The 26,982-nt window shown below is 45.0% G+C and overlaps 2 protein-coding genes across 2 annotated transcripts; both read right to left on the bottom strand.

Moving 5' to 3' along the window:
* Positions 1 to 1,193: 1,193 nt before the first annotated feature.
* On the bottom strand, positions 1,194 to 3,718 carry LOC135565204 (fatty acid-binding protein, liver-type-like). The gene is made up of 4 exons (XM_065011269.1): positions 3,612 to 3,718; positions 2,434 to 2,604; positions 1,986 to 2,078; positions 1,194 to 1,285 (listed from the first exon to the last, which is right to left on the bottom strand). The coding sequence occupies exons 1-3, from the start codon at positions 3,676 to 3,678 to the stop codon at positions 2,056 to 2,058; spliced, it is 261 nt and encodes an 86-aa protein (XP_064867341.1). The 5' UTR covers positions 3,679 to 3,718; the 3' UTR covers positions 1,194 to 1,285; positions 1,986 to 2,055.
* Positions 3,719 to 16,272: 12,554 nt separating this feature from the next.
* LOC135565203 (fatty acid-binding protein, liver-type-like) lies at positions 16,273 to 18,787 on the bottom strand. Its single transcript, XM_065011268.1, has 4 exons — positions 18,690 to 18,787; positions 17,512 to 17,682; positions 17,065 to 17,157; positions 16,273 to 16,364 (listed from the first exon to the last, which is right to left on the bottom strand). Exons 1-3 carry the CDS (start codon positions 18,730 to 18,732, stop codon positions 17,135 to 17,137), a joined length of 237 nt encoding a protein of 78 aa, XP_064867340.1. The 5' UTR covers positions 18,733 to 18,787; the 3' UTR covers positions 16,273 to 16,364; positions 17,065 to 17,134.
* Positions 18,788 to 26,982: the final 8,195 nt, after the last annotated feature.

The following is a 26,982-nucleotide window of genomic DNA, read 5'->3' as shown; positions in this document are numbered from 1 at the left end:
TGGCGGCAGGTGTCAAGAAACTAACAGCCGGCAGTAGTGACCTCACATTATTATACAAATATGTCAGACAAATCACCCCTTCAATTCCTACGAGCATGACACGTCAAATCAGACTTTGTCACATGCGCCAAATACAAGTGTACATCTTACTTACAAGCCCTTAACAAAGCAGTTCAAGAAGATAAAATATTTACCAACTCAAGTAATAAAAAAGTAGCAATAACGAGGCTATCGGTACCGAGTCAATATGCGGGGGTAGAGGTAATTTGCACATATGTGAAGGGACTATGCATAGATAAACAGCGAGTAGCAGTGTACAACAGAGGGGGTGGGGGAAAAGGTGTTGTGCCCTCTTCACAACTGTCTTGGTGTGTTAAGACCATGAGAGTTTGTTGGTAATGTGACACCAAAGAACTTGAAACTCGCTCTGTCTCTGCTTGTTTAGCACACCTTTTCCTGTAGTCAACGATCAGCTCCTTTGTTGTGCTCACATTGAGGGAGAGGTTGTCCTGGCACCACACTGCCAGGTCTCATCATTGTCAGTGACCAGGCCTACCACTGGTGTTGTGGTGCACCTCAAACTTGGTGTTGGAGTCATGTTTAACCACGCAGTCGTGGGTGAACAGGGAGTACAGGAAGGGCCCAAGTGTTGAGGATCAGTGTGGCAGACGTGTTGTTGCCAACCCTTACCACCTGGGGGCGGCCCGTCAGGAAGTGCAGGATCCAGTTGCAGAGGGAGGTGTTTAGTCCCAGGGTCCAACCACACTGTAGCTGGGAAACCAGTCACCCTCAAATGGTGCACCTTTAGCCCCTTGTCAGCTACACTGGGGTGGAACTAGTGAAAGCAATGTCCAAAAACATTGCCTGAAACTTGATTTTCCAAAATAACTGGAAATTGAGGAATCTGCTTTTAAACTGATGCACCCAATGTGGTAGGATTCTGACCCATATTGCAACAGACTAGATGGAACTACCAAAGCCTTCATTTCTACACTGCTGGGTTGACATTTGCTATAAAGCAGTCACATTAAAATGTAGAAAATCCATTTTGGCCCGAGTGTAATGTTCACGGAACTACGCTATTCTATTGAATCCCACATTCATCCAACTGAAACCTTCCTCATTATTACAAACTTCAATTTTCCCCTGAAGTTCTACCCATTGATATGAAATGCTGAGACCAGACCATTCAATGCCTTTCACATTTTATTAATCCAAAGAGTGCAGTAGATCTTCACATTCGTTTGCTGGTCCTCTTGTATGACATGCCAGACAGAGTCATGGTCTGAAAAGAGAAAGCATCTGTAATAATTACACTCAATAAATCCATGCCAGTACACTATGCTTACCAAACCGGATGCGCTCGTTCTCACATTGATTTTGTTCACCCACACTAGAAGCGATCAGGACATGCAGGTTGAAATATCAAAACAAACTCCGAAACAGTTATATTTGGGGCAATTTAGCTAGCAAACTAATTTGTCCTAGTATATAAACATTGGGTTGTTATTTTACCTGAAATGCACAAGGTCCTCTACTCTGACAATTAAGCCACAGAAAACCGAATGTTTCTCATCTCGCCTCCTTTATATGGCGGTTGACAACCAACGTTACAACTGACCAGAGTGTGGACCTTAAAGTTCATCTTTCAATCACCCACATGGGTTTATGCTCCTAAGAACCAATGAGGAGATTGGAGAGGCCAGACTTGCAGCACATCAAATAGAACCAATTTCTATTTTAGCACCTGGCCACGCAGATGCTTGCCGAGGCGCGCGAGCAGTGTGGGTGCAATGATTGAATAACACGTACATGTATTTTGCGACGCGAGCGGTGGGGTCAGCATGTAATTAGAACATTGGCGGCAGCAAACTGTTGAATTGCGTTCACGGCACTGTCATAGACTAACCATTTTGTTAATGGTATAAATTAACCCTGAAATTGTGTCGCTTCGTGAAACCCCCAGCCATATGCCCCAGACTCACGTTGACGAGGGTGTTTGCGTCTGTAAGTTCTGTGACATATTCGATCCCATTCAGGATGGCCGTCAGCTTGTTACCTTCCCTCATCACCACAGACTGAAACAGGAGAGGTCAACGGTTAGATCTGAAAGCAGTGGTCACCAACTAGGACCAATTTAACAGGCCCAAGTTGGATGGCCATATATGGAGAAGAAAAAAAAGTGTGACAGTGTGCATCAGGTGTGAGAGTTGGTTTTGAGACAACTGTGCGCCCAGTCCCTGGAGAGCAGAGGAGATTCTGCCAACGAAAGTCAGTCCTCCCACAACATCACTGGGACCTGAACTAACCATAGTGACCCCACATCAGCTGAACTTATAGTTTAGTTAAATACTGGCTGTATATGTAGGGAGATGGATAAACCCAGGCTACATGTATGAAACTCATGGTTGGGTTGTGACATGCGCCACCCACATTGACCTTCCCCGGTCGGCGACTCGAGCTCCGTCTCCTGGCCAATGGTGAAGGAGTTGGTGAGGATCTTTGTCCCCGTGGTGACAGTCACCTTGAAGTGGTCTCCAGTCTCCTCAATCTCAGAGATGCTCATGAGGTCTTTGCTCTCCTGGATAAGCTCATCAGGGAGACCTACATGTTTGCGGCAGCGAGAGAGTCATATGCGGTGCTTTTTAGTACAACAAAAAGTTAATGAAGTGGGACATGAACACTGAATTATTACTACTGAAGTAAAGCGCTGATGCACTATAATATGGCAACACAATGATCTGAATGCATTCCCAGCTAGCACATAACATTCTGAGGACCATACGTTTTAGGGCTTGGTTATTTTGCATACCACATTATGGTGCAGGACAGTTGCTTGGCTTTGGAACATTCTCATTAAGGAATTTGACAAAATGTAATATTCTTGATCAGAATATTTCCTGAAAGTTCAAACATTGAATTTAAGGTAAAGTTCAAGGAACATTAGTCATTTTACATTGGGAATGTTCTCAAGTTGCTCAGCTGACTTTAAATATTCTCCTGTGGGAATGTCAGTGCTTCAGCATAATGTTGTGTAGGTTCTCATAGTTACAGTTAAAGTCATGTTCTCAGAACACTAAGAACTTGCCATACAAAAACATCAATCAAAACACATTCCGTTCTCAGCTTCAACAAACGCCATCTTCTCTTAAGTGTGTTGAACACAGTAGTTGGCCACACCTGATCTTAATGAGTGCTTGTTCCTGTTGAAATGGTCTGAATAGACTAAATTTATCCACTTTCAATGAGTTACAAAACTAATGCATGACAACTCCATCCTGGTGGCACAGTGGATTAATTCCATGGATAGAGGACAGAAGAGCATAGGTTTGAATCTCAATGACACAATAAATCATTAATGCCTAGGCAAATCATTTAACAATCCCATTGGTGCTGGAAGTTCAAAATAGTTAGCCCAAACCAAACTAGCGGTGTTAAGTCTTAAATTAAACATTCAGTGAAAGTTATTCAAAAAAACCTATCATTTGTTGTTAAATCTAACACCATTTCAAGTACCCATTGCATTCACAGTCACCATTGATCTTCATTACTGAAAGGACTACGACTTCTGAAATTAACACCCCAAGTCTAATCAAATGTGCAAGACTTACCAACAGCCTCCATGAAAGACTCAAAGTTGTCATGTGACTCCATCTGGTATTTCCCTGAGAAAGACATGGTGACTATAAGACAGTGACAGTAGAGTCAGCCACAGCTCCCTGCTTGTCTTTATACCCCCATCTATCCAGCCCTGCACTCATTAACTAACTAAAGGTGTCTACAATTGAGAACCCCTCCCCTCATATCTTCCCTGCTACTTGCCTGTAGGCACAGATCTAGGATCAGCTTCCCAGCCAAGGGCAACTAATCTACATCGCAATGGTCAACTTTATTGTACTCCACTTCTCATCCTCTCTTCTTCTACTTTGGCAGTGTGAGTGATCATTGATCTGATTTGATAAACAAGGCCTCCTCGACTCCTTAGAAAAATGATAAGCAGTCTCATCATTGTAATACAAGTGTATGGATCAATCAACACATTTCAAATTCAACTTGACTTTATCTCGCTATACACCTGTGTTGAAATTAAACTAGGCTACATTGCACTTTGAGTTGAGAGGTGTATTTTGTCTCCCTGCACTATAAAAAAAGTTGAATCAATGTACAATTGTAAGGCAGCAGACTGCAATAGGATTGTGAGTTTGCAAAAATGTTTGGCATATAGCTGAACCAACATACATTCTCAAGTTGAATTTGAATGTTCACTCAACTTTTCATTTGACGTTGAGTGAACATACAATTCAACTTGAAAAATTGGAATCCAGCCAGAGAACGTTAATCACCCCCAACCTGCACTGACAATGACTGCCGGGAAATACTTCTATTTGATTTAGGTAGTCTCAATAATAACTGGAACAGCCATCTCAGTAACAGATGCAAAAAGTCCAACTAATAACAGATTGGATTTCTTTAGAAAAATGTATGTTACTTATGTTGGTGTAGCTTAAGATAATCAACCAATCAATGTACATGCAAAAACACAGGTCTAAAAAGAAAACAATTCAACGTACAATTGTAAGGCAACCAGCTGCAATAGGGTTGTGAGTTTGCTCCACATCTGGGAATATAGCTGAACCAACATACAGTGTTGACTTCCAAAAACAAACATGAAATTGTAATTAGACTCAACAAGTTTTTATACATTCAGCTCACTGTGAGCAAAGTTTGTTGAGTGAACAAATGTTCACCCATTAGCTACATTTATTTTCCTTCTGAAGTCCAACAAACTCAGAGAATAACACTGATAAATCAATTGGTTAAGTGAAGACACTTGCCAGTCGGTCAGCGCATGCTCGGAGTACACGTCCTGGTAATCCTTCTAGACCTGCGGCCTTGTGAATGTTGACCTGTTTAAAGCTCTTACTCACATCTGCTACGGAGAGCGTGATCACACACTTGTCTGGAACAGCTGATGCTCTCATGCATGTCTCAGTGTTACTTGCCTCGAAGCGAGCATAGAAGTAATTTAGCTCGTCTGGATGGCTCGTGTCACTGGGCAGCTCTCGGCTGTGCTTCCCTTTGTTGTATGTAATAGTTTGCAAGCCCTGCCACATCTGACGAGCGTCAGAGCCGGTGTAGTACGATTCGATCCTAGTTCTGTATTGACTTTTTGCCTGTTCTATGGTTCGTCGGAGGGCATAGCGAGATTTCTTGTAAGCTTCCGGGTTAGAGTCCCGCTCCTTGAAAGCGGCAGCTCTACCCTTTAGCTCAGTGCGGATGTTGCCTGTAATCCATTGCTTCTGGTTGGGGTATGTACGTACAGTGACTGTGGGAACGATGTCGTTGATGCACATATTGATGAGGTCAGTGACTGATGTGGTGTACTCCTCAATGCCATGGGAAGAATCCCAGAATATATTCCAGTCTGTGTTAGCAAAACAGTCCTGTAGCTTAGCATCTGCTTCATCTGACCTCTTTTTTTATTGACCGAGTCACTGGTGCTTCCTACTTTAGTTTTCACTTGGAAGCAGGAATCAGGAGGATAGAATTATGGTCAGATTTGCCAAATGGAGGGCGAGGGAGAGCTTTGTACTTGTCTCTGTGTGTGAAGTAAAGGTGGTATAGAGTTTTTTTCCCCCTCTGGTTGCACATTTAACATGCTTGCAGGAATGAGGTAAAACGGACTTAAGTTTCCTTGCATTAAAGTCCCCGGCCACTAGGAGTGCCGCCTCTGGATGAGCGTTTTCCTGTTTGTTTATGGCCGTATACAGCTCATTGAGTGCGGTCTTAGTGCTAGCATTGGTTTGTGGTTTAAAATAGACAGCTACAAAGAATATAGACGAAAACTCTCTTGGTAAATAGTGTGGTCTACAGCTTATCATGAGATACTCTACCTCAGGCGAGGAAAAACTTGAGACTTCCTTAGATTTCGTGCACCAGCTGTTGTTTACAAATAAACATAGACCGCCACCCCTTGTCTTACCAGAGGCATCTGTTCTATCCTGCCGAAAAAGCGTAAAACCTGCCAGCTGTATGTTATTCATGTCGTCGTTCAGCCACGACTCAGTGAAACATAAGATATTACCGCTTTTAATGTCCCATTTGTAGGATATACTGTATGTGCTCGTTGCTCGTCTATTTTATTATCCAATGATTGTACTTTGGCTAATAGGACCGATGGTAAAGGCAGATTTCCCACCTTACAGGGCACCCAGACCTACATACCCGATACTCCATCTCTTTCTCCTGCGAATGACTGGGGTGAGGGCCTTGTCGGGTGTCTGGAGTAAATCCTTTGCATCTGACTCGTTAAAGAAAAAGATATATTCTTCCAGTACGGGGTGAGTAATCGCTGTCCTGATATCTAGAAGCTCTTTCTGGTCATAAGAGATGATGGCAGAAACATTATGTATAATATGAATTACAAATAAAGCGGATAAACACACACAATAGCACATTTGTTTAGGGGATCGTAAAAACGGCAACCATCTCTTAGATAGATCGCTGGTAGAAAACTGTTTACTACATCCCAAAAGATATAATTTGTAGATAATTGGCCCTCTTTCTGGGACTCACCCACAAACAGGACCAAGCCTGGCCAGCTGAGGATTGATGGACTCCATCCTAGCTGGAGGGGTGCTCTCATTTTATCTATCGCATAGACAGGGCCCTAACTCATCTAGCTCCACAATGAGATAGAGGGCAGGCCAGGCAGCAGGCAGGCTAGGCAGCAGAAATTAGCAAGAAATTAGCTCCCTTGTATACAGAAAATATCAGAGGCCTGAAGCAAGCTTCCAGAAAATTGGAACGGAAGTGGCTCTCCACCAAACTGGAAGTCTTGGAAAAGACAGTACTGTGCAATATCAAAGAGCCCTCACTGCTGCTCGATCACCCTATTTCTCCAACCTAATTGAGGAGAATAAGAACAATCCTAAATGTATTTTTGATACTGTCACAAAGGTAACTAAAAAGCAGCATACCCCAAGAGAGGATCTATTTCACTTCATCAGTGATGAATTCCTGAACTTCTACGACGAAAAGATCATGATCATTAGGAAGCAAATTACGGACTCCTCTTTGAATCTGTGTATTTCTCCAAAGCTCAGTTGTCCTGAGTCTGCACAGAACTGCCAGGACTTAGGATCAATGGAGACACTCAAGTTTTCTAATCCTGTATCTCTTGACACATGAAAATAGTCATGTCCTCTAAGCCTTCAAGCTGCGTACTGGCACCTATTCCAACTCAGTAGTTTAAAGAGCTACTTCCTGTGCTTGCCCCTCCTATGTTGAGCATAATGGATGGCTCTCTATCCTCCGGATATGTACCAAACTCTCTAAAAGTGGCAGTAATAAAGCCTCTCTTGGAAAAGCAAAACATTGACCCGGCCGATATCGAATATCCTATTCCTCTAAAAACAAAATAACAATAATATTGCCCAGCATCTCTCTGCCTTCCTGAAGACAAAATAATGTACATGAAACGCTTCAGTCTGGTTTAAGACCTCATCATAGCACTGAGACTTAAAAATAAATAAAAATTATTTCACCTTTATTTAACCAGGTAGGCTTGAGAACAGGTTCTCATTTGCAACTGCGACCTGGCCAAGATAAAGCATAGCAGTGTGAACAGACAACACAGAGTTACACATGGAGTAAACAATTAACAAGTCAATAACACAGTAGAGAAAAAAGGGGGAGTCTATATACAATGTGTGCAAACGGCATGAGGAGGTAGGCGAATAATTACAATATTGCAGATTAACACTGGAGTGATAAGTGATCAGATGATCATGTACAGGAAGAGATATTGGTGTGCAAAAGAGCAGAAAAGTAAATAAATAAAAACTGTGGGGATGAGGTAGGTGAAAATGGGTGGGCTATTTACCAATAGATTATGTACAGCTGCAGCGATCGGTTAGCTGCTCAGATAGCTGATGTTTAAAGTTGGTGAGGGAGATAAAATTCTCCAACTTCAGCGATTTTGCAATTCGTTCCAGTCACAGGCAGCAGAGTACTGGAACGAAAGGCGGCCGAATGAGGTGTTGGCTTTAGGGATGATCAATGAGATACACCTGCTGGAGCGCGTGCTACGGATGGGTGTTGCCATCGTGACCAGTGAGCTGAGATAAGGCGGAGCTTTGCCTAGCATGGCCTTGTAGATGACCTGGAGCCAGTGGGTCTGGCGACGAATATGTAGCGAGGGCCAGCCGACTAGAGCAAAGTCGCAGTGGTGGGTAGTATAAGGTGCTTTAGTGACAAAATGGATGGCACTGTGATAAACTGCATCCAGTTTGCTGAGAAGAGTGTTGGAAGCAATTTTGTAGATGACATCGCCGAAGTCGAGGATCGGTAGGATAGTCAGTTTTACTAGGGTAAGCTTGGCAGCGTGAGTGAAGGAGGCTTTGTTGCGGAATAGAAAGCCGACTCTTGATTTGATTTTCGATTGGAGATGTTTGATATGGGTCTGGAAGGAGAGTTTGCAGTCTAGCCAGACACCTAGGTACTTATAGGTGTCCACATATTCAAGGTCGGAACCATCCAGTGTGGTGATGCTAGTCGGGCATGCGGGTGCAGGCAGCGATCGGTTGAAAAGCATGCATTTGGTTTTACTAGCGTTTAAGAGCAGTTGGAGGCCACGGAAGGAGTATTGTATGGCATTGAAGCTCGATTGGAGGTTAGATAGCACAGTGTCCAATGACGGGCCGAAAGTGTATAGAATGGTGTCGTCTGCGTAGAGGTGGATCAGGGAATCGCCCGCAGCAAGAGCAACATCATTGATATATACAGAGAAAAGAGTCGGCCCGAGAATTGAACCCTGTGGCACCCCCACAGAGACTGCCAGAGGACCGGACAACATGCCCTCCGATTTGACACACTGAAATCTGTCTGCAAAGTAATTGGTGAACCAGGCAAGGCAGTCATCCGAAAAACCGAGGCTACTGAGTCTGCCGATAAGAATATGGTGATTGACAGAGTCGAAAGCCTTGGCAAGGTCGATGAAGACGGCTGCACAGTACTGTCTTTTATCGATGGCGGTTATGATGTCGTTTAGTACCTTGAGTGTGGCTGAGGTGCACCCGTGACCGGCTCGGAAACCAGATTGCATAGCGGAGAAGGTACGGTGGGATTCGAGATGGTCAGTGACCTGTTTGATGACTTGGCTTTCAAAGACCTTAGATAGGCAGGGCAGAATGGATATAGGTCTGTAACAGTTTGGGTCCAGGGTGTCTCCCCCTTTGAAGAGGGGGATGACTGCGGCGGCTTTCCAATCCTTGGGGATCTCAGACGATATGAAAGAGAGGTTGAACAGGCTGGTAATAGGGGTTGCGACAATGGCGGCGGATAGTTTCAGAAATAGAGGGTCCAGATTGTCAAGCCCAGCTGATTTATACGGGTCCAGGTTTTGCAGCTCTTTCAGAACATCTGCTATCTGGATTTGGGTAAAGGAGAACCTGGAGAGGCTTGGGCGAGGAGCTGCGGGGGGGCCGGAGCTGTTGGCCGAGGTAGGAGTAGCCAGGCGGAAGGCATGGCCAGCCGTTGAGAAATGCTTGTTGAAGTTTTCGATAATCATGGATTTGTCGGTGGTGACCGTGTTCCCTAGCCTCAGTGCAGTGGGCAGCTGGGAGGAGGTGCTCTTGTTCTCCATGGACTTCACAGAGTCCCAGAACTTTTTGGAGTTGGAGCTACAGGATGCAAACTTCTGCCTGAAGAAGCTGGCCTTAGCTTTCCTGACTGACTGCGTGTATTGGTTCCTGACTTCCCTGAACAGTTGCATATCGCGGGGACTGTTCGATGCTATTGCAGTCCGCCACAGGATGTTTTTGTGCTGGTCGAGGGCAGTCAGGTCTGGAGTGAACCAAGGGCTGTATCTGTTCTTAGTTCTGCATTTTTGAACGGAGCATGCTTATCTAAAATGGTGAGGAAGTTACTCTTAAAGAATGACCAGGCATCCTCAACTGACGGGATGAGGTCAATGTCCTTCCAGGATACCCGGGCCAGGTCGATTAGAAAGGCCTGCTCACAGAAGTGTTTTAGGGAGCGTTTGACAGTGATGAGGGGTGGTCGTTTGACTGCGGCACCGTAGCGGATACAGGCAATGAGGCAGTGGTCGCTGAGATCCTGGTTGAAGACAGCGGAGGTGTATTTGGAGGGCCAGTTGGTCAGGATGGCGTCTATGAGGGTGCCCTTGCTTACAGAGTTAGGGTTGTACCTGGTGGGTTCCTTGATGATTTGTGTGAGATTGAGGGCATCTAGCTTAGATTGTAGGACTGCCGGGGTGTTAAGCATATCCCAGTTTAGGTCACCTAACAGAACAAACTCTGAAGCTAGATGGGGGGCAATCAATTCACAAATGGTGTCCAGGGCACAGCTGGGAGCTGAGGGGGGTCGGTAAGCAGGCGGCAACAGTGAGAGACTTATTTCTGGACAGAGTAATTTTCAGAATTAGTAGTTCGAACTGTTTGGGTATGGACCTGGAAAGTATGACATTACTTTGCAGGCTATCTCTGCAGTAGACTGCGACTCCTCCCCCTTTGGCAGTTCTATCTTGACGGGAGATGTTATAGTTGGGTATGGAAATCTCTGAATTTTTGGTAGCCTTCGTGAGCCAGGATTCAGACACGGCAAGGACATCAGGGTTAGCAGAGTATGCTAAAGCAGTGAGTAAAACAAACTTAGGGAGGAGGCTTCTGATGTTGACATGCATGAAACCAAGGCTTTTTCGATCACAGAAGTCAACAAATGAGGGTGCCTGGGGACATGCAGGGCCTGGGTTTACCTCCACATCACCCGCGAAACAGAGAAGGAGTAGTATGAGGGTGCGGCTAAGGGCTATCAAAACTGGTCGCCTAGAGCGTTGGGGACAGGGAATAAGAGGAGCAGGTTTCTGGGCATGGTAGAATATATTCAGGGCATAATGCACAGACAGGGGTATGGTGGGGTGCGGGTACGGCGGAGGTAAGCCCAGGCACTGGGTGATGATGAGAGAGGTTTTATCTCTGGACATGCTGGTTGTAATGGGTGAGGTCACCGCATATGTGGGAGGTGGGACAAAGGAGGTATCAGGGGTATGAGGAGTGGGACTAGGGGCTCCATTGTGAACTAAAACAATGATAACTAACCTGAGCAACAGTATACAAGGCATATTGACATTTGAGAGAGACATACAGCGAGGCATACAGTAATCACAGGTGTTGAATTGGGAAAGCTAGCCAAAACAGTGGGTGAGACAACAGCTAATCAGCTAGCATAACAACAGCAGGTAAAATGGCATTGACTAGGCAATGGGGCCGACAGATAAAACAAACAAGCAGAATGGAGTACCGTGATTAATGGACAGTCCAGCGTGCATCAGCTATGTAGCCAAGTGATCAGAGTCCAGGGGCACAGGTGTTAATTTCGGAAAGCTAGCTAAAACAGTGGGTGAGACAACAGCTAATCAGCTAGCATAACAACAGCAGGTAAAATGGCATTGACTAGGCAACGGGCCGACAGATAAAACAAACAAGCAGAATGGAGTACCGTGATTAATGGACAGTCCAGCGTGCATCAGCTATGTAGCCAAGTGATCAGAGTCCAGGGGGCAGCGGTGGATGGGGCAGGGGGGCTGGGCTGGCGAGTGTTATCCAGGTTAAAAAAACTAACAATGACTAAATAGCTTGTAGCTGGCTAGCTGGTTAGCTTCTGGAGGTTCTTGAGTGTGTTCTAAAAATAAAGATAATAGCGATTCCGTATCACATTGGGTGAGGCAGGTTTCCGGAAGGTATAAACACATTTTTTTTTTAAATCGGGAAGAGATAAAGTACATATGGACCACTGCGTTTTTGGGACGCGGCGATGCAGCCGGTTAGCAGGCCTGTGCTAACAAGCTAACAGATTAGCAGGCCGGGGTAAACAAGGTAGTAGTTAGCGGACCTGGGCTAAACAAGCTAGCAGTTAGCATGCCGAATTAGCAAGCAAGGAGATAGCGAGGGTTAGAGAGTTAGCCTTTGGAGGACGTCGCGATGGGGTGAGTCTGTTTATTCCTCTTCATGCATTGATATCGATAGACTGCACTCATGAAGGTGGTAAATTACCTTTTTAATGGCATCAGACCAAGGCTCTGCATCTGTCCTCGTGCTCCCAGAGCTTAGTGCTGATTTTGACACCACCGATCACCACAATTTTTTGGAGAGATAGGAAACCCTAATTGGTCTACACGGACAAGTTCTTGCCTGGTTTAGATCTTATCTGTCGGAAAGATATCAGTTCATCTCTGTGGAAGGTTTGTCCTCTGACGAATCATTTGTAAGTTTTGGTGTGCCTCAAGGTTCCGTTTTAGGACCACTATTGTTTTCACTATATATTCTACCTCTTTCACTGCTATGCGGACGACACACAGCTGTACATTTCGATGAAACATGGTGAAGCCCCAAAATGTCCTACCCTGGAAGCCTGTGTTTCAGACATAAGGAAGTGGATGGCGGCAAATGTTTTACTTTTGAACTCGGACAAAACAGAGATGCTAGTTCTAGGTCCCAAGAAACAAAAAGATCTTCTGTTGGATTTGACAATTCATCTTGATAGTTGTACAGTCGTCTAAAATAAAACTGTGAAGGACCTCGGCATTACTCTGGTCCCTCATCTCTCTTTTGACAAACACATCAAGAATATTTCAAGGACAACTTTTTTCCATCTTTGTAACATTGCAAAAATCAGTAATCTTTTGTCCAAAAATTATGTAGAAAGGCTAATCCGAGCATTTGTTACTTCTAGATTAGACTACTGAAATGCTCTACTCTCCAGCTACCCGGATAAAGCACTAAATAAACTTCAGTTAGTGCTAAACACGGCTTCTGGAATCTTGACTAGAACACCAAAATTGTATCAAATTAGTCCAGTGCTAGCCTCTCTATACTGGCATCATGTAAGGCTAGGGCTGATATCAAGATTTTACTGCTAACCTACAAAGCAATACATAGGCTTGCTCCTACCTATCTCTCCAATTTGGTCCTGCCGTACACACCTACACGTACGCTACGGTCACAAGACGCAGGTCTCCTTATTGTCCCTAGAATTTCTAAGCAAACAGCTGGAGGCAGGGAGTTCTCCAATAGAGCTCCATTTTTATGGAATGGTCTGCCTATCGATGTGAGAGACGCAGACTCGGCCTCGACCTTTAAGTCTTTACTTTAGACTCATCTCTTCAGTAGGTCCTACGATTGAGTGTAGTCTGGCCCAGGGGTGCGAAGGTGAACGGCAAGGCACTGCAGCATCAAACCGCCCTTGCTCTCTCTGCCTGGCCGGCTCCCTCTCTCCACTGGGATTCTCTGACTCTGAAACTATTACGGGGGCCGAGACACTGGCTTACTAGTGCTCTTCATGCCTTTCCTAGGAGGGATGCGTCACTTGAGTGGGTGGAGTAACTAACAAGATCTTCCTGTTTGGTTTTGCGCCCCTTCTGGCTCGTGCAGTGGAGGAGATCTTTGTGGGCTATACTCAGCCTTGCCCCCTACACCACTAGGGTCAGTTTGTTATATCTGGTGTAATTCTCCTGTCTTATCTGGTGTCCTGTGTGGATTTAAGTATGCTCCCTCTAATACTCTCTCCCTCTCTCCCCTCCCGGAGGACCTGAGCCCTAGGACCATGTCTCAGGACTACCTGGCCTGATGACTGTCCCCAGTCCACCTGGTCGTACTGCTGCTCCAGTTTCAACTGTTCTGCCTGCGGCTATGGAACCCTGACTTGTTCACCGGACATGCCACCTTGTCCCAGACCTGCTGTTTTCGATTCTCTCATTTGATTTGATTTGGGTGCTCAGGGTCCCATCTAGCTAAGAATTTAACTAAAGAGTGAAATTCTGAGCTAGTTCCCTTCCAGTGATGTTGCCTATATACTGAAGGTCAGTAAATGGGTGGGTAACTTTGAACTACAAATCCTATCATCCAATCTCTCAAGTGACCCCATGGAACCCTAGCATCACTTGCAGCTCATTGGTGGACTCGATAGGAAGGCTGTGGTCAGTTAAGTCCAGGAGCCTTAGGAAAATGTCACCAGAGTTGCTTCCCTCTGATTGGCTGATTTGATTGTCACCTTCCACCTCGGCCTTCCAAGATTGGTCCACACTGCAGCCCTCTGAGATATAAAATAAAGGATGGAGCAGGACACACAAGTCAACTCGCTCCCTGAATTGCACCTTCACTTTTCTAACCACATATCCCTTACATACCACGTTTGCATTCCCGGAGCCCCCCAGCATAAAACCTAAAAAGCCCTGATGTGGGGAGTGAGTCTACTCTTTAGTCATTATAGACTAGATAGCAGATTTTATTACAGACATAAATACTCCTGTTTAATCAGCTGTCAAGGTCCTAGGCTGGTGTGGTAACACATGGTCTGCGGTTGTGAGGCCGCTTGGACGTACTGCCAAATTCTTTAAAATGACGTTGGAGGTGGCTTATGGTAGAGAAATGAGCATTTCATTATCTGATAACAGCGCTGGTGGACAGTCCTGCAGTCAGCATGCCAATTGCACACTCTCTCAACTTGAGACATCTGCGGCATTGTGACAAAACTGTACATTTTAGTGGCCTTTTATTGTCCTGATATGCCACACCTGTCAGGTGGATGGATTATCTTATTACAATGAGAAATGCTCACGAACAAGGATGTATACAAATTTGTGCACTGAGAACATTTCTGGGGTCTTTTATTTCAGCACATGAAAAGACTTGACATATTGCGTTTATATTTGTGCAGTATAAATGGCTCATTATAAACAATACCATCCTAACACCGCTCTGGGGATGGTAACAATGAAGCCAGGGAAAATTGGTGGGACACTGCATGTGTAAGGCCTATGCCATCCTGCAGTGAACCCACACCAAGACCTTGAGAGAAGACATGAAACTCACAGGATGATCTGCAAGATTAAAATGCATCTTTATGACATGATCCCACCTAGCTTATGAAGACAGTTTGAGTAACGGATGTTTAAGTAGAATGAGTATCATTTTCTACACACACACACACACCACACAGGAGTAGGCCCTGAAGAACTAGCCAATAAGCATGAACGAACCTATGGCGGCAGGTGTCAAGAAACTAACAGCCGGCAGTAGTGACCTCACATTATACAAATATGTCAGACAAATCACCCCTTCAATTCCTACGAGCATGACACGTCAAATCAGACTTTGTCACATGCGCCAAATACAAGTGTACACCTTACTTACAAGCCCTTAACAAAGCAGTTCAAGAAGATAAAATATTTACCAAATCAAGTAATAAAAAAGTAGCAATAACGAGGCTATCGGTACAGAGTCAGTATGAGGGGGTAGAGGTTAGTGGAGGTAATTTGCACATATGTGAAGGGACTATGCATAGATAAACAGCGAGTAGCAGTGTACAACAGAGGGGGTGGGGGAAAAGGTGTTGTGCCCTCTTCACAACTGTCTTGGTGTGTTAAGACCATGAGAGTTTGTTGGTAATGTGACACCAAAGAACTTGAAACTCGCTCTGTCGATGTTAATGGGGGCTTGTTTAGCACGCCTTTTCCTGTAGTCAACGATCAGCTCCTTTGTTGTGCTCACATTGAGGGAGAGGTTGTCCTGGCACCACACTGCCAGGTCTCATCATTGTCAGTGACCAGGCCTACCACTGGTGTTGTGGTGCACCTCAAACTTGGTGTTGGAGTCATGTTTAACCACGCAGTCGTGGGTGAACAGGGAGTACAGGAAGGGCCCAAGTGTTGAGGATCAGTGTGGCAGACGTGTTGTTGCCTACCCTTACCACCTGGGGGCGGCCCGTCAGGAAGTGCAGGATCCAGTTGCAGAGGGAGGTGTTTAGTCCCAGGGTCCAACCACACTGTAGCTGGGAAACCAGTCACCCTCAAATGGTGCACCTTTAACCCCTTGTCAGCTACACTGGGGTGGAACTAGTGAAAGCAATGTCCAAAAACATTGCCTGAAACTTGATTTTCCAAAATAACTGGAAATTGAGGAATCTGCTTTTAAACTGATGCACCCAATGTGGTAGGATTCTGACCCATATTGCAACAGACTAGATGGAACTACCAAAGCCTTCATTTCTACACTGCTGGGTTGACATTTGCTATAAAGCAGTCACATTAAAATGTAGAAAATCCATTTTGGCCCGAGTGTAATGTTCACGGAACTACGCTATTCTATTGAATCCCACATTCATCCAACTGAAACCTTCCCTCATTATTACAAACTTCAATTTTCCCCTGAAGTTCTACCCATTGATATGAAATGCTGAGACCAGACCATTCAATGCCTTTCACATTTTATTAATCCAAAGAGTGCAGTAGATCTTCACATTCGTTTGCTGGTCCTCTTGTATGACATGCCAGACAGAGTCATGGTCTGAAAAGAGAAAGCATCTGTAATAATTACACTCAATAAATCCATGCCAGTACACTATGCTTACCAAACCGGATGCGCTCGTTCTCACATTGATTTTGTTCACCCACACTAGAAGCGATCAGGACATGCAGGTTGAAATATCAAAACAAACTCCGAAACAGTTATATTTGGGGCAATTTAGCTAGCAAACTAATTTGTCCTAGTATATAAACATTGTGTTGTTATTTTACCTGAAATGCACAAGGTCCTCTACTCTGACAATTAAGCCACAGAAAACCGAATGTTTCTCATCTCGCCTCCTTTATATGGCGGTTGACAACCAACGTTACAACTGACCAGAGTGTGGACCTTAAAGTTCATCTTTCAATCACCCACATGGGTTTATGCTCCTAAGAACCAATGAGGAGATTGGAGAGGCCAGACTTGCAGCACATCAAATAGAGCCAATTTCTATTTTAGCACCTGGCCACGCAGATGCTTGCCGAGGCGCGCGAGCAGTGTGGGTGCAATGATTGAATAACACATACATTTATTTTGCGACGCGAGCGGTGGGGTCAGCATGTAATTAGAACATTGGCGGCAGCAAACTGTTGAATTGCGTTCACGGCACGGTCATAGACTAACCATTTTGTTAATGGTATAAATTAACCCTGAAATTGTGTCGCTTCGTGAAACCCCCAGCCATATGCCCCAGACTCACGTTGACGAGGGTGTTTGCGTCTGTAAGTTCTGTGACATATTCGATCCCATTCAGGATGGCCGTCAGCTTGTTACCTTCCCTCATCACCACAGACTGAAACAGCAGAGGTCAACGGTTAGATCTGAAAGCAGTGGTCACCAACTAGGACCAATTTAACAGGCCCAAGTTGGATGGCCATATATGGAGAAGAAAAAAAAGTGTGACAGTGTGCATCAGGTGTGAGAGTTGGTTTTGAGACAACTGTGCGCCCAGTCCCTGGAGAGCAGAGGAGATTCTGCCAACGAAAGTCAGTCCTCCCACAACATCACTGGGACCTGAACTAACCATAGTGACCCCACATCAGCTGAACTTATAGTTTAGTTAAATACTGGCTGTATATGTAGGGAGATGGATAAACCCAGGCTACATGTATGAAACTCATGGTTGGGTTGTGACATGCGCCACCACATTGACCTTCCCCGGTCGGCGACTCGAGCTCCGTCTCCTGGCCAATGGTGAAGGAGTTGGTGAGGATCTTTGTCCCCGTGGTGACAGTCACCTTGAAGTGGTCTCCAGTCTCCTCAATCTCAGAGATGCTCATGAGGTCTTTGCTCTCCTGGATAAGCTCATCAGGGAGACCTACATGTTTGCGGCAGCGAGAGAGTCATATGCGGTGCTTTTTAGTACAACAAAAAGTTAATGAAGTGGGACATGAACACTGAATTATTACTACTGAAGTAAAGCGCTGATGCACTATAATATGGCAACACAATGATCTGAATGCATTCCCAGCTAGCACATAACATTCTGAGGACCATACGTTTTAGGGCTTGGTTATTTTGCATACCACATTATGGTGCAGGACAGTTGCTTGGCTTTGGAACATTCTCATTAAGGAATTTGACAAAATGTAATATTCTTGATCAGAATATTTCCTGAAAGTTCAAACATTGAATTTAAGGTAAAGTTCAAGGAACATTAGTCATTTTACATTGGGAATGTTCTCAAGTTGCTCAGCTGACTTTAAATATTCTCCTGTGGGAATGTCAGTGCTTCAGCATAATGTTGTGTAGGTTCTCATAGTTACAGTTAAAGTCATGTTCTCAGAACACTAAGAACTTGCCATACAAAAACATCAATCAAAACACATTCCGTTCTCAGCTTCAACAAACGCCATCTTCTCTTAAGTGTGTTGAACACAGTAGTTGGCCACACCTGATCTTAATGAGTGCTTGTTCCTGTTGAAATGGTCTGAATAGACTAAATTTATCCACTTTCAATGAGTTACAAAACTAATGCATGACAACTCCATCCTGGTGGCACAGTGGATTAATTCCATGGATAGAGGACAGAAGAGCATAGGTTTGAATCTCAATGACACAATAAATCATTAATGCCTAGGCAAATCATTTAACAATCCCATTGGTGCTGGAAGTTCAAAATAGTTAGCCCAAACCAAACTAGCGGTGTTAAGTCTTAAATTAAACATTCAGTGAAAGTTATTCAAAAAAACCTATCATTTGTTGTTAAATCTAACACCATTTCAAGTACCCATTGCATTCACAGTCACCATTGATCTTCATTACTGAAAGGACTACGACTTCTGAAATTAACACCCCAAGTCTAATCAAATGTGCAAGACTTACCAACAGCCTCCATGAAAGACTCAAAGTTGTCATGTGACTCCATCTGGTATTTCCTGAGAAAGACATGGTGACTATAAGACAGTGACAGTAGAGTCAGCCACAGCTCCCTGCTTGTCTTTATACCCCCATCTATCCAGCCCTGCACTCATTAACTAACTAAAGGTGTCTACAATTGAGAACCCCTCCCCTCATATCTTCCCTGCTACTTGCCTGTAGGCACAGATCTAGGATCAGCTTCCCAGCCAAGGGCAACTAATCTACATCGCAATGGTCAACTTTATTGTACTCCACTTCTCATCCTCTCTTCTTCTACTTTGGCAGTGTGAGTGATCATTGATCTGATTTGATAAACAAGGCCTCCTCGACTCCTTAGAAAAATGATAAGCAGTCTCATCATTGTAATACAAGTGTATGGATCAATCAACACATTTCAAATTCAACTTGACTTTATCTCGCTATACACCTGTGTTGAAATTAAACTAGGCTACATTGCACTTTGAGTTGAGAGGTGTATTTTGTCTCCTGCACTATAAAAAAGTTGAATCAATGTACAATTGTAAGGCAGCAGACTGCAATAGGATTGTGAGTTTGCAAAAATGTTTGGCATATAGCTGAACCAACATACATTCTCAAGTTGAATTTGAATGTTCACTCAACTTTTCATTTGACGTTGAGTGAACATACAATTCAACTTGAAAAATTGGAATCCAGCCAGAGAACGTTAATCACCCCCAACCTGCACTGACAATGACTGCCGGGAAATACTTCTATTTGATTTAGGTAGTCTCAATAATAACTGGAACAGCCATCTCAGTAACAGATGCAAAAAGTCCAACTAATAACAGATTGGATTTCTTTAGAAAAATGTATGTTACTTATGTTGGTGTAGCTTAAGATAATCAACCAATCAATGTACATGCAAAAACACAGGTCTAAAAAGAAAACAATTCAACGTACAATTGTAAGGCAACCAGCTGCAATAGGGTTGTGAGTTTGCTCCACATCTGGGAATATAGCTGAACCAACATACAGTGTTGACTTCCAAAAACAAACATGAAATTGTAATTAGACTCAACAAGTTTTTATACATTCAGCTCACTGTGAGCAAAGTTTGTTGAGTGAACAAACGTTCACCCATTAGCTACATTTATTTTCCTTCTGAAGTCCAACAAACTCAGAGAATAACACTGATAAATCAATTGGTTAAGTGAAGACACTTGCCAGTCGGTCAGCGCATGCTCGGAGTACACGTCCTGGTAATCCTTCTAGACCTGCGGCCTTGTGAATGTTGACCTGTTTAAAGCTCTTACTCACATCTGCTACGGAGAGCGTGATCACACACTTGTCTGGAACAGCTGATGCTCTCATGCATGTCTCAGTGTTACTTGCCTCGAAGCGAGCATAGAAGTAATTTAGCTCGTCTGGATGGCTCGTGTCACTGGGCAGCTCTCGGCTGTGCTTCCCTTTGTTGTATGTAATAGTTTGCAAGCCCTGCCACATCTGACGAGCGTCAGAGCCGGTGTAGTACGATTCGATCCTAGTTCTGTATAGACTTTTTGCCTGTTCTATGGTTCGTCGGAGGGCATAGCGAGATTTCTTGTAAGCTTCCGGGTTAGAGTCCCGCTCCTTGAAAGCGGCAGCTCTACCCTTTAGCTCAGTGCGGATGTTGCCTGTAATCCATTGCTTCTGGTTGGGGTATGTACGTACAGTGACTGTGGGAACGATGTCGTTGATGCACATATTGATGAGGTCAGTGACTGATGTGGTGTACTCCTCAATGCCATGGGAAGAATCCCAGAATATATTCCAGTCTGTGTTAGCAAAACAGTCCTGTAGCTTAGCATCTGCTTCATCTGACCTCTTTTTTATTGACCGAGTCACTGGTGCTTCCTACTTTAGTTTTCACTTGGAAGCAGGAATCAGGAGGATAGAATTATGGTCAGATTTGCCAAATGGAGGGCGAGGGAGAGCTTTGTACTTGTCTCTGTGTGTGAAGTAAAGGTGGTATAGAGTTTTTTCCCCCTCTGGTTGCACATTTAACATGCTTGCGGGAATGAGGTAAAACGGACTTAAGTTTCCTTGCATTAAAGTCCCCGGCCACTAGGAGTGCCGCCTCTGGATGAGCGTTTTCCTGTTTTCTTATGGCCGTATACAGCTCATTGAGTGCGGTCTTAGTGCTAGCATTGGTTTGTGGTTTTAAATAGACAGCTACAAAGAATATAGACGAAAACTCTCTTGGTAAATAGTGTGGTCTACAGCTTATCATGAGATACTCTACCTCAGGCGAGGAAAAACTTGAGACTTCCTTAGATTTCGTGCACCAGCTGTTGTTTACAAATAAACATAGACCGCCACCCCTTGTCTTACCAGAGGCGTCTGTTCTATCCTGCCGAAAAAGCGTAAAACCTGCCAGCTGTATGTTATTCATGTCGTCGTTCAGCCACGACTCAGTGAAACATAAGATATTACCGCTTTTAATGTCCCATTTGTAGGATATACTGTATGTGCTCGTTGCTCGTCTATTTTATTATCCAATGATTGTACTTTGGCTAATAGGACCGATGGTAAAGGCAGATTTCCCACCTTACAGGGCACCCAGACCTACATACCCGATACTCCATCTCTTTCTCCTGCGAATGACTGGGGTGAGGGCCTTGTCGGGTGTCTGGAGTAAATCCTTTGCATCTGACTCGTTAAAGAAAAAGATATATTCTTCCAGTACGGGGTGAGTAATCGCTGTCCTGATATCTAGAAGCTCTTTCTGGTCATAAGAGATGATGGCAGAAACATTATGTATAATATGAATTACAAATAAAGCGGATAAACACACACAATAGCACATTTGTTTAGGGGATCGTAAAACGGCAACCATCTCTTAGATAGATCGCTGGTAGAAAACTGTTTACTACATCCCAAAAGATATAATTTGTAGATAATTGGCCCTCTTTCTGGGACTCACCCACAAACAGGACCAAGCCTGGCCAGCTGAGGATTGATGGACTCCATCCTAGCTGGAGGGGTGCTCTCATTTTATCTATCGCATAGACAGGGCCCTAACTCATCTAGCTCCACAATGAGATAGAGGGCAGGCCAGGCAGCAGGCAGGCTAGGCAGCAGAAATTAGCAAGAAATTAGCTCCCTTGTATACAGAAAATATCAGAGGCCTGAAGCAAGCTTCCAGAAAATTGGAACGGAAGTGGCTCTCCACCAAACTGGAAGTCTTGGAAAAGACAGTACTGTGCAATATCAAAGAGCCCTCACTGCTGCTCGATCACCCTATTTCTCCAACCTAATTGAGGAGAATAAGAACAATCCTAAATGTATTTTTGATACTGTCACAAAGGTAACTAAAAAGCAGCATACCCCAAGAGAGGATCTATTTCACTTCATCAGTGATGAATTCCTGAACTTCTACGACGAAAAGATCATGATCATTAGGAAGCAAATTACGGACTCCTCTTTGAATCTGTGTATTTCTCCAAAGCTCAGTTGTCCTGAGTCTGCACAGAACTGCCAGGACTTAGGATCAATGGAGACACTCAAGTTTTCTAATCCTGTATCTCTTGACACATGAAAATAGTCATGTCCTCTAAGCCTTCAAGCTGCGTACTGGCACCTATTCCAACTCAGTAGTTTAAAGAGCTACTTCCTGTGCTTGCCCCTCCTATGTTGAGCATAATGGATGGCTCTCTATCCTCCGGATATGTACCAAACTCTCTAAAAGTGGCAGTAATAAAGCCTCTCTTGGAAAAGCAAAACATTGACCCGGCCGATATCGAATATCCTATTCCTCTAAAAACAAAATAACAATAATATTGCCCAGCATCTCTCTGCCTTCCTGAAGACAAAATAATGTACATGAAACGCTTCAGTCTGGTTTAAGACCTCATCATAGCACTGAGACTTAAAAATAAAAAAAAATTATTTCACCTTTATTTAACCAGGTAGGCTTGCAACTGCGACCTGGCCAAGATAAAGCATAGCAGTGTGAACAGACAACACAGAGTTACACATGGAGTAAACAATTAACAAGTCAATAACACAGTAGAGAAAAAAGGGGGAGTCTATATACAATGTGTGCAAACGGCATGAGGAGGTAGGCGAATAATTACAATATTGCAGATTAACACTGGAGTGATAAGTGATCAGATGATCATGTACAGGAAGAGATATTGGTGTGCAAAAGAGCAGAAAAGTAAATAAATAAAAACTGTGGGGATGAGGTAGGTGAAAATGGGTGGGCTATTTACCAATAGATTATGTACAGCTGCAGCGATCGGTTAGCTGCTCAGATAGCTGATGTTTAAAGTTGGTGAGGGAGATAAAATTCTCCAACTTCAGCGATTTTTGTAATTCGTTCCAGTCACAGGCAGCAGAGTACTGGAACGAAAGGGTGCCGAATGAGGTGTTGGCTTTAGGGATGATCAATGAGATACACCTGCTGGAGCGCGTGCTACGGATGGGTGTTGCCATCGTGACCAGTGAGCTGAGATAAGGCGGAGCTTTGCCTAGCATGGCCTTGTAGATGACCTGGAGCCAGTGGGTCTGGCGACGAATATGTAGCGAGGGCCAGCCGACTAGAGCAAAGTCGCAGTGGTGGGTAGTATAAGGTGCTTTAGTGACAAAATGGATGGCACTGTGATAAACTGCATCCAGTTTGCTGAGAAGAGTGTTGGAAGCAATTTTGTAGATGACATCGCCGAAGTCGAGGATCGGTAGGATAGTCAGTTTTACTAGGGTAAGCTTGGCAGCGTGAGTGAAGGAGGCTTTGTTGCGGAATAGAAAGCCGACTCTTGATTTGATTTTCGATTGGAGATGTTTGATATGGGTCTGGAAGGAGAGTTTGCAGTCTAGCCAGACACCTAGGTACTTATAGGTGTCCACATATTCAAGGTCGGAACCATCCAGTGTGGTGATGCTAGTCGGGCATGCGGGTGCAGGCAGCGATCGGTTGAAAAGCATGCATTTGGTTTTACTAGCGTTTAAGAGCAGTTGGAGGCCACGGAAGGAGTATTGTATGGCATTGAAGCTCGATTGGAGGTTAGATAGCACAGTGTCCAATGACGGGCCGAAAGTGTATAGAATGGTGTCGTCTGCGTAGAGGTGGATCAGGGAATCGCCCGCAGCAAGAGCAACATCATTGATATATACAGAGAAAAGAGTCGGCCCGAGAATTGAACCCTGTGGCACCCCACAGAGACTGCCAGAGGACCGGACAACATGCCCTCCGATTTGACACACTGAAATCTGTCTGCAAAGTAATTGGTGAACCAGGCAAGGCAGTCATCCGAAAAACCGAGGCTACTGAGTCTGCCGATAAGAATATGGTGATTGACAGAGTCGAAAGCCTTGGCAAGGTCGATGAAGACGGCTGCACAGTACTGTCTTTTATCGATGGCGGTTATGATGTCGTTTAGTACCTTGAGTGTGGCTGAGGTGCACCGTGACCGGCTCGGAAACCAGATTGCATAGCGGAGAAGGTACGGTGGGATTCGAGATGGTCAGTGACCTGTTTGATGACTTGGCTTTCAAAGACCTTAGATAGGCAGGGCAGAATGGATATAGGTCTGTAACAGTTTGGGTCCAGGGTGTCTCCCCCTTTGAAGAGGGGGATGACTGCGGCGGCTTTCCAATCCTTGGGGATCTCAGACGATATGAAAGAGAGGTTGAACAGGCTGGTAATAGGGGTTGCGACAATGGCGGATAGTTTCAGAAATAGAGGGTCCAGATTGTCAAGCCCAGCTGATTTATACGGGTCCAGGTTTTGCAGCTCTTTCAGAACATCTGCTATCTGGATTTGGGTAAAGGAGAACCTGGAGAGGCTTGGGCGAGGAGCTGCGGGGGGCCGGAGCTGTTGGCCGAGGTAGGAGTAGCCAGGCGGAAGGCATGGCCAGCCGTTGAGAAATGCTTGTTGAAGTTTTCGATAATCATGGATTTGTCGGTGGTGACCGTGTTCCCTAGCCTCAGTGCAGTGGGCAGCTGGGAGGAGGTGCTCTTGTTCTCCATGGACTTCACAGAGTCCCAGAACTTTTGGAGTTGGAGCTACAGGATGCAAACTTCTGCCTGAAGAAGCTGGCCTTAGCTTTCCTGACTGACTGCGTGTATTGGTTCCTGACTTCCCTGAACAGTTGCATATCGCGGGGACTGTTCGATGCTATTGCAGTCCGCCACAGGATGTTTTTGTGCTGGTCGAGGGCAGTCAGGTCTGGAGTGAACCAAGGGCTGTATCTGTTCTTAGTTCTGCATTTTTTGAACGGAGCATGCTTATCTAAAATGGTGAGGAAGTTACTCTTAAAGAATGACCAGGCATCCTCAACTGACGGGATGAGGTCAATGTCCTTCCAGGATACCCGGGCCAGGTCGATTAGAAAGGCCTGCTCACAGAAGTGTTTTAGGGAGCGTTTGACAGTGATGAGGGGTGGTCGTTTGACTGCGGCACCGTAGCGGATACAGGCAATGAGGCAGTGGTCGCTGAGATCCTGGTTGAAGACAGCGGAGGTGTATTTGGAGGGCCAGTTGGTCAGGATGGCGTCTATGAGGGTGCCCTTGCTTACAGAGTTAGGGTTGTACCTGGTGGGTTCCTTGATGATTTGTGTGAGATTGAGGGCATCTAGCTTAGATTGTAGGACTGCCGGGGTGTTAAGCATATCCCAGTTTAGGTCACCTAACAGAACAAACTCTGAAGCTAGATGGGGGGCAATCAATTCACAAATGGTGTCCAGGGCACAGCTGGGAGCTGAGGGGGGGTCGGTAAGCAGGCGGCAACAGTGAGAGACTTATTTCTGGACAGAGTAATTTTCAGAATTAGTAGTTCGAACTGTTTGGGTATGGACCTGGAAAGTATGACATTACTTTGCAGGCTATCTCTGCAGTAGACTGCGACTCCTCCCCCTTTGGCAGTTCTATCTTGACGGGAGATGTTATAGTTGGGTATGGAAATCTCTGAATTTTTGGTAGCCTTCGTGAGCCAGGATTCAGACACGGCAAGGACATCAGGGTTAGCAGAGTATGCTAAAGCAGTGAGTAAAACAAACTTAGGGAGGAGGCTTCTGATGTTGACATGCATGAAACCAAGGCTTTTTCGATCACAGAAGTCAACAAATGAGGGTGCCTGGGGACATGCAGGGCCTGGGTTTACCTCCACATCACCCGCGAAACAGAGAAGGAGTAGTATGAGGGTGCGGCTAAGGGCTATCAAAACTGGTCGCCTAGAGCGTTGGGGACAGGGAATAAGAGGAGCAGGTTTCTGGGCATGGTAGAATATATTCAGGGCATAATGCACAGACAGGGGTATGGTGGGGTGCGGGTACGGCGGAGGTAAGCCCAGGCACTGGGTGATGATGAGAGAGGTTTTATCTCTGGACATGCTGGTTGTAATGGGTGAGGTCACCGCATATGTGGGAGGTGGGACAAAGGAGGTATCAGGGGTATGAGGAGTGGGACTAGGGGCTCCATTGTGAACTAAAACAATGATAACTAACCTGAGCAACAGTATACAAGGCATATTGACATTTGAGAGAGACATACAGCGAGGCATACAGTAATCACAGGTGTTGAATTGGGAAAGCTAGCCAAAACAGTGGGTGAGACAACAGCTAATCAGCTAGCATAACAACAGCAGGTAAAATGGCATTGACTAGGCAATGGGGCCGACAGATAAAACAAACAAGCAGAATGGAGTACCGTGATTAATGGACAGTCCAGCGTGCATCAGCTATGTAGCCAAGTGATCAGAGTCCAGGGGCACAGGTGTTAATTTCGGAAAGCTAGCTAAAACAGTGGGTGAGACAACAGCTAATCAGCTAGCATAACAACAGCAGGTAAAATGGCATTGACTAGGCAACGGGCCGACAGATAAAACAAACAAGCAGAATGGAGTACCGTGATTAATGGACAGTCCAGCGTGCATCAGCTATGTAGCCAAGTGATCAGAGTCCAGGGGCAGCGGTGGATGGGGCAGGGGGCTGGGCTGGCGAGTGTTATCCAGGTTAAAAAAACTAACAATGACTAAATAGCTTGTAGCTGGCTAGCTTCTGGAGGTTCTTGAGTGTGTTCTAAAAATAAAGATAATAGCGATTCCGTATCACATTGGGTGAGGCAGGTTTCCGGAAGGTATAAACACATTTTTTTTTTAAATCGGGAAGAGATAAAGTACATATGGACCACTGCGTTTTTGGGACGCGGCGATGCAGCCGGTTAGCAGGCCTGTGCTAACAAGCTAACAGATTAGCAGGCCGGGGTAAACAAGGTAGTAGTTAGCGGACCTGGGCTAAACAAGCTAGCAGTTAGCATG

This window comes from Oncorhynchus nerka, linkage group LG27, assembly GCF_034236695.1.
Source record: "Oncorhynchus nerka isolate Pitt River linkage group LG27, Oner_Uvic_2.0, whole genome shotgun sequence".
In the NCBI taxonomy this organism is placed as follows: domain Eukaryota; kingdom Metazoa; phylum Chordata; class Actinopteri; order Salmoniformes; family Salmonidae; genus Oncorhynchus; species Oncorhynchus nerka.
This window is presented reverse-complemented; position numbering and strand designations above follow the sequence as displayed.

Excerpts from the sequence above, each read along its gene's own strand:
- LOC135565204 (XM_065011269.1), bottom strand. The coding sequence starts at position 3,678 with ATGTCTTTCTCAGGGAAATACCAGATGGAGTCACATGACAACTTTGAG. Across the intron at positions 2,605-3,611 it reads GTCTTTCATGGAGGCTGTTG|GTCTCCCTGATGAGCTTATC; the intron begins GTAAGTCTTGCA and ends GCAAACATGTAG. Across the intron at positions 2,079-2,433 it reads GCCGACCGGGGAAGGTCAAT|TCTGTGGTGATGAGGGAAGG; the intron begins GTGGGTGGCGCA and ends CTCCTGTTTCAG.
- LOC135565203 (XM_065011268.1), bottom strand. The coding sequence starts at position 18,732 with ATGGAGTCACATGACAACTTTGAGTCTTTCATGGAGGCTGTTG. Across the intron at positions 17,683-18,689 it reads GTCTTTCATGGAGGCTGTTG|GTCTCCCTGATGAGCTTATC; the intron begins GTAAGTCTTGCA and ends GCAAACATGTAG. Across the intron at positions 17,158-17,511 it reads GCCGACCGGGGAAGGTCAAT|TCTGTGGTGATGAGGGAAGG; the intron begins GTGGTGGCGCAT and ends CTGCTGTTTCAG.